The 7000-nt window shown below is 38.5% G+C and overlaps 1 protein-coding gene and 2 non-coding genes across 3 annotated transcripts; 1 reads left to right on the forward strand and 2 right to left on the reverse strand.

Annotated features, from left to right (window-relative positions):
* Window positions 1-1771: 1771 nt before the first annotated feature.
* Window positions 1772-1842, reverse strand: TRNAG-GCC (transfer RNA glycine (anticodon GCC)). Its single transcript has one exon. It is a non-coding gene; the product is annotated as a tRNA-Gly (tRNA).
* A 735-nt stretch (window positions 1843-2577) lies between these two features.
* TRNAS-GCU (transfer RNA serine (anticodon GCU)) lies at window positions 2578-2659 on the forward strand. The gene has a single exon. It is a non-coding gene; the product is annotated as a tRNA-Ser (tRNA).
* Window positions 2660-3365: 706 nt separating this feature from the next.
* On the reverse strand, window positions 3366-6768 carry LOC111794568 (mitochondrial dicarboxylate/tricarboxylate transporter DTC). The gene is made up of 6 exons (XM_023676605.2): window positions 6322-6768; window positions 5992-6075; window positions 4664-4725; window positions 4219-4580; window positions 3905-4119; window positions 3366-3779 (listed from the first exon to the last, which is right to left on the reverse strand). The coding sequence occupies exons 1-6, from the start codon at window positions 6436-6438 to the stop codon at window positions 3723-3725; spliced, it is 897 nt and encodes a 298-aa protein (XP_023532373.1). The 5' UTR covers window positions 6439-6768; the 3' UTR covers window positions 3366-3722.
* Between the last annotated feature and the right edge of the window lie 232 nt (window positions 6769-7000).

Genomic DNA, 7000 nt, shown 5'->3' on the forward strand with positions numbered 1-7000 from the left:
GAAACCTTCCTCTAGCAGACGCATTTTAAAGCCTTGAGAGAAAGCCCGAAGGGAAAGCCCAAAGAGGACAATATCTGCTAGCGGTGGATCTGGGTCGTTACAGCGCTGTAGGTGCGTGAGGTCCCTATTTTTTGCCCATTTGATGCTTGATTGTTTATTTTATGTCTCGATTTCGATGTTAACCTCATTTTAATATGAATTAGGCTCATCTAGCAGAAAATTTGGAATTTGTGTACACCTCGAGTAGAGGAACTTGAGAAGGTACACGTTAAACTAGTAAGTAACTATATGAACTCTTAGAAAGTAATACTTAGGGATCACTTGGATTTGTATGCATGCAAGAAAAATCGATTCTAGGATTAGTTTAGGATGAACTATACCTAGGCTTATGACTTAAACACGTGATTATATGCTACTGTATGTGTATGTGGATAAATTGACCACGCATGTCGTACTTTGTCGTTTTATATTACTTGTATAATATCATGCTATGTTGGAGGATGAGATTTTATGAAATCTACACTCCGAGTGCTTAACGGATGCTATCGCCCTGTCGAACATTGTATGTTTATTTGCATGATAGAATGTACATTAGCTCCAAGTGATTGATTGTGTGACTCTCCCTGTAGACGATTAGTAGTATAAACGACCTTAGGCTAGGGTGCGTGAGTTAGTTTGGCTAGTCTAAGACCTAGGACGAAACGCCTCTAGAGAACGAGCGTTATGGAATTGTGAGATGTTCAATCAAAGGGTGAGACCCTATGCTCCTGACCGATCTAGACTCGAAAAGTCAGAATTGCATAGTCTGGAGTCATTGAGATACGTCAAGACCGTCAAGATCGTCCTAAAGGCCTAGATGACCACCACCACAGCGACCCCATAGGAAAATAAAGGTACCACGATGCTGGTAGTAGACTATGTGGCGTTCAAGGAGCCTCCACAACCTTTTCTACTTCGGTTTAGTACCGTTGAGCTAAGCGTGAGGTCAATTAGGGTTTGTGTAACCTGAGTGATAGAGTTTAGCTAGGTTACCCTACACAGATGATTTGACCTATGAAAGGCATTGATCATGCAGATAGTCAGAGAGGGATGTTAACCCAAAGCGTCCATCGAATCCACATGTCTTGAAGTCTGCATTACTATATACATCTTGTATCCCGACTCCCGTTCCTCTTCTTTTAAAAATGTACATGTCACACATACATACTTGATTTATTTTCCACTGTAATGCAACAAACGTTTGTCAAGTTTTAATTAGCGCAAAATTTTATGGCGTTTTCCCATTGTCTTCTCTTGCTTTCATCATTGCATTGCATAGTTTCTGAGTCACTTCCCGTATTTCGATGTCTCAAAATTTGGGGTCTGAGATCTCTATACTCTACTCAAGCGTCACATTTGATTCTGAATTTTTTGTTTTAAAATTTAAGACCGTGAACACGATTCCAGACTTCTTTTTTTTTTTTTTTTTTTTCTTTACAAATGTATTAAAATTCAAATTACATTTTGAAATATGAGTAATTTATAAGGGGATTTTATTTTTGTAACTTGTTTTTATTTTTATAATTTAGCTATGAATGTGAATGTTTTATTAGAAAAAGATAGAAATTAATGTAAAGATGTAATAAAATAAACATATTTTATAAAGTTTAAAAACTAAAAATTACATGATTATCAAAATAAAGTCTTATTTAACTTTAATTTATTAATGAACTAAAAGTCCAAAATAATGAAAAACCCAAGGAAGAAAAGAACGAAAATGAAAAAAAGAATTTGCACCAGCCGGGAATCGAACCCGGGTCTGTACCGTGGCAGGGTACTATTCTACCACTAGACCACTGGTGCTTTTTTATTTTGTATTTTATTTTTATTATCTTGTACAAGAATATTGCTCACTGTTTCTCTAACTTTAGGAATTTTCGCAATCTGCATGCATTTAATTTAAAAATTAATTCAAAACATATCAATGTTCTTTTTCTCTTTGCCCCATCGAGTCTATTTACTCTTTGGAACTCACTTTCTCATAAGTTCGTTCTCGAGGTTCTAAGGACTCTCATACAAGCTAACAACTATTATACATACATAGTCACAAAAGAGTGTAGTAACTCCTAGGGGTACCCTAGCATATTACAAGGATATGATTGGGAGCCTATAAGTACCATTCATGATACAATTCCGTTGCCGGGAATCGAATCCGGGTCTCCTGGGTGAAAGCCAGATATCTTAACCGCTGAACGACAACAGAGGTTTGTTAAGGAATAATAGCAAAGTTACTCCCCTATATACCACAAAACTGGAGAAATATTTTTTGTTGGTTAAGAGTCACGTGCAACTTAAAATTCGTGGTCAAAATACCGTACTTGAAAATACGAGTTTTAGGCGACATAAGTTCAATTATTCCTTACATTTCGAGTTATAACTCCTTATAAACCTAATGACACAAGTTTGAGTGATGGGACCTTCATATTTTCTATGCATATAGTGTTTATGAAATAATATTGTGAGTTGGCTATAGGAGGGTTTGATGAAATAAAGTTTGTATTTGGTTATCTGAAAAAGTTTATGATTATTTGAACAAAAGTCGTTTTGGCCGAGTGGTTAAGGCGTGTGCCTGCTAAGTACATGGGGTTTCCCCGCGAGAGTTCGAATCTCTCAGGCGACGATAAATTTATAGCACTTTGCCACAACTACAAAAAATTAACTTATAGAAAGGGCCAATTTTTGACTAGGCTATGCTGAGCTATTTGAACTCCATAGCGTGACTTGCGTCGGGTTTAATTTAGGCATTGGGAGAGGGCACGAGTCTACCCTTGAAACAAAAAGTCTGTAAACACATTCACAGACCCTTGTCCTTGGCGTGCCTTCCCTTAAGAGAAGTCACAAGCTGCGCCAAGTTTAGTTTAGGCATCGGGAGAGGGCACGAGTCTACCCCTAAAACAAAAAGTCTATAAACACGTTCACAGACCCTTGTCCTGGCGTACCTTCCCTTAAGAGAAATCACAAGTGGGAGATCAGACCGACTCTCTATCTAAAGAATATTGTCTACATAACCTAATTTTCTACTTATCTATACTGAGCTCAAATGACTGGATTCTCCCTGATGGTAACTGGATTCTATGTTTTAGAATGAATTTATTTTAAAAATTCGAATTCGGAGCCATTATCCAATATAAGACAAAGATAGACATGCTCTTAAAAAACTTCAATTAAAAAAATTGACAATTCGAACCCGGTCTAGTAGATAAGATATTGATTACCTTTTGTACCATAAGTGTTTGTTTGATTCAAGCACAGTTCAACCGATGAGGTATTATCGTTCATATTGTGTTTGATTCGAACATGGATGAATAGACCAAAAAGATAGAAAGTTGTATAAAGAAATCGTCTATATTGAAAGATAACAAAACTGATATCAGCATATCCCTTTTGTCCCCAAAACTTTATTTTGACAAATCAATGACCCCATCCAAAATTTTCAATGGGATTTTATGCTCTTGAAAAAAGAAAAAAAAAATCCTATAATCCGATCGCAACTCGAACTCGAACTCAACGCTCACAATTTAGTCCCTCAACTCTACTACGACAAAAAAAAAAAGACAATAAGTCAAACTTTTACGGGTGCGATGTTGAACCATGACATAGCCTCAAAGCAGGGCGAAAAAATGTTCCTTACGACTGTGGCCGATTGTGGCAGGTCGAGAAGAAACGCCCCATCATTCCGAACCTCATAGTCCAATAGACTTCTCGAATTTTTGAACTTGGTTGAGGAAAATCCATGTCATCTGCATAGCCATATATCCAAACTTTAGAAGTGAATCATGAACAAATACTCATCAATAATGATTGATGTCCTCTAGGCCAGCTCGGGGCGACGACAATAACAGAAAACGGGAGAGATCGTACGTACCATGACATGTGGAGCAATCCGAATACAGTACACAGGGAAGCCAGTGTAGAATTTGAATGGGCCACCAGATTTCAAGGTCTTCATGGCACAATCCAAAGAGCCAGAGTATGGAAGCTTCCCCTCAGCATTTGGCTGCATTTTCTGAATCTGAGTCTTCACATAATCAAATGGCAAACTACAAGCTGAAGCAAAGAACCCAGAAACTGCACTTGCACCTAAGAGGAAGAACAATAAAGCATGATTAATTCATGAAGAACATGATCAAATGATGAACTGCCAAGCATTTCAATCATGAAATGTGGAAAGAATCTCACCAAGAACTGTTGTAGCTTCGCTAAAACCGAGGTTATCCTTGAAAAACTCGACAGTTTGATCATAGGAAGCAAGCATGCCCATGTTCAATGCCATTGCTCTCACTACTGTTGGCCCAGCACCTTTCCAGAGAGCCAAAACACCTTCGTCTCCAACGATACGATATAGTGCATGGAATGCGTTTTTGTAGTGTCGACGTTGTGCAACGGGGAGAGTGGCATCTGCCTGCATTCGGATAAGCGCTAGATCTGCTGGACTGCCAAATGATGCTCCAATGGCACCAGCTGTTAGCCCACATAAAGCTTTTTGATAAAGAGGAAGGGGCTTGCCGTCGTTAGCTTCAATTGCTTTGGTTGTCAAAATCCTATGGAAGTGAATAGAAAGAACGTTCATTATAATTCACTACTAAGAGAGTTCTTTGAGAATGAAATTCAGAAGAACACTCACTTGAATGATCCAAGTCGTGCAGTGGTATAGGTAGCTTGTCTAAGGAGCCCAGCAGAGAGGCCCTGTTTGATATTAAGCACTTTCATTTGAGAATTTTTATGTTGTTTTTTTGTGAATAACATAAATAAACATGAAAATAACACGTAAAAGTAAGAACTTTGCCCGATGTATTAGCACGATAACAAGCTGAAATGATCGGACCTCATTTTTTCTCTTACAAGTCGATAGCAGCCCAAGCCCACCGCTAGAAGATATTGTCCTCTTTGGGCTTTCCCTTCAAAAATTTTAAAATACAGTCTGTTAGAGAGAGGTTTCCACACCCTTGTAAAAAATGCCTTGTTCTCCTCTCCAACCGATGTGGGATCTCACAATCTACCCCCTTCGGGGCCGTCCTTACTGGCACATCGCCTTGTGTCCACCCCGCTTCAGGGCTCAGCTTTCTTGCTGGCACATCGTTCGGTATGGCTCTAATACCATTTGTAACAGTCCAAGCTCACTGCTATAAGATATTGCCTCCTTAGGGGAAGATGTGGGATCTCACAATTCACCCCTTTCGAGGCCCAGCATGCACACCGCCTTGTGTCCACCCTCCCTTTGGGGCTCACCATCCTTGTTGGCACATCGATCCGTGTCTTGATACCATTTGTAACGGCTCAAGCCCACCGCTAGCAGATAATGTCCTCTTTGGACTTTCCCCTTCAGGCTTCCCCTCAAGGTTTATAAAACTATCTACAAGGGAGAGGTTACCCTCCCATTAGGGCTCACCCACCTTGTTGGCAAATCGATCGGTATCTTGATACCATTGTAATGGCTCAAGCCCACCGCTAGAAGATATTATCTTCTTTAGATTTTCCCTCTCAAGGTTTATATAACTATCTACAAGGGAGAGGTTTCCACACCCTTATAAAGAATGCTTCGTTCTCCTCCTCAACCGACCCCAACCGACGTGGGATCTCACAAAAGCAAATCACACGCAAAACATACATACAAGCAAGTGACCCAAGAAATCAACTGATCTAGACATTGCCCAACCCCCAAGCATCATGGCCAACATCAAACATTTCTAAAGAGAAAATGAGATTGAAATGGAGGATGATGGAAAGAAACAAACTAGTCAACTAATACAGGCACAGATCAAGTATATAAGCCAATTTCCAAACCAGCATATCCATATTCCAGGCGTCTCAAAGGATCTCAAAAGAACAAGATCTCATAACCAACACAGCAAGAAAGTTAACACCAAGCCAGTATTTTACAATGTACCACACACCAAGATCAACAGTGCAATTCAAATAATCACAGACGTCAACTAGATCTTTAAAACCCACCTTATAAAAAGCACCAACTCCCTCCGTCTTAAGCATGTTCTTGGTTATCTCGCTCGCTGAGCCCTGACCCAACTGAATTCTCACCTGAACCAAATCAAGAACACATTATTATAAACAACAAAAGTTCTGTAAATCTAGTACAAAAACAGCCAGAAAACAGATTAAAAAAAATAAAAAAAAAGACCCCCACAACCCTTAGAGATCTAAATTCCATTAACGAACTAATTGTAAGATCAAAATCTCAGCAAACAACATGAATTACAACGAACAAGTAACAAAATCCTGTTGAATCACAAAAACACAACCGGTAAATCCGAAGATTTGTTGTACCTTGATCATATCGATGGGTTGAATGACGCAAGTGGCGAGCATACCAGAGGCCCCTCCATTGACAAAGGGCTTGACAGTGGGCCAAACGCCGGATTTAGGCTTTTTATCGTCACCCATTTGCAGAATTGAAAAGTTAAAAAGAGTGAAAGATCAAATGGGGGAGCGAAGAAGAAATCGAAAAGGCTTTCTGGGTTTGCAAAACTGCGCTGATTTTATAGTTCTTTGTTTCTACACCTCTCTCTCCCACACCCTTCAGTGGCCAGCTATTAATTTAATTTCAGCTTTTGATGTTGATTTTGAATGGCGGACCTCGTATTCCTCGTCGATCAATGAAAATGGGTAATTCCCATTTGCAATGCTCCAATTTTTGCTGCCCTTTTCCCCCAAAAATTGGCCCCTCTTACAGATGTGGCACCTAAAAATAACCCTAATTCCTTTTGTCTCATCGCAATTAGGGCACGTTAGAAAATCGGATTTTAAACTCTCTCTTTTTTTTTTTTTTTTTTTTTAATTTATTCTATAATACATTTTATCTATTTAAAAAAATTAAAATACTTTTAAATTTTTTAAAAGTTTATGATATTTTTATTAATTTAGTATTTTTAATAAATTTAAAAAGTAATTTATATTATTTATTTGTATTTCTTATTTTTATTTTTATTAAAATGCTTTTTACATT

The sequence above is a fragment of the Cucurbita pepo genome, chromosome 18, assembly GCF_057944985.1.
Source record: "Cucurbita pepo subsp. pepo isolate OVF chromosome 18, ASM5794498v1, whole genome shotgun sequence".
In the NCBI taxonomy this organism is placed as follows: Eukaryota; Viridiplantae; Streptophyta; class Magnoliopsida; order Cucurbitales; family Cucurbitaceae; genus Cucurbita; species Cucurbita pepo.

Excerpts from the sequence above, each read along its gene's own strand:
- LOC111794568 (XM_023676605.2), bottom strand. The coding sequence starts at position 6,438 with ATGGGTGACGATAAAAAGCCTAAATCCGGCGTTTGGCCCACTGTCAAG. Across the intron at positions 4,581-4,663 it reads GCACGACTTGGATCATTCAA|GATTTTGACAACCAAAGCAA; the intron begins GTGAGTGTTCTT and ends TCACTTCCATAG. Across the intron at positions 3,780-3,904 it reads GGATTGCTCCACATGTCATG|ATGACATGGATTTTCCTCAA; the intron begins GTACGTACGATC and ends ATGGCTATGCAG.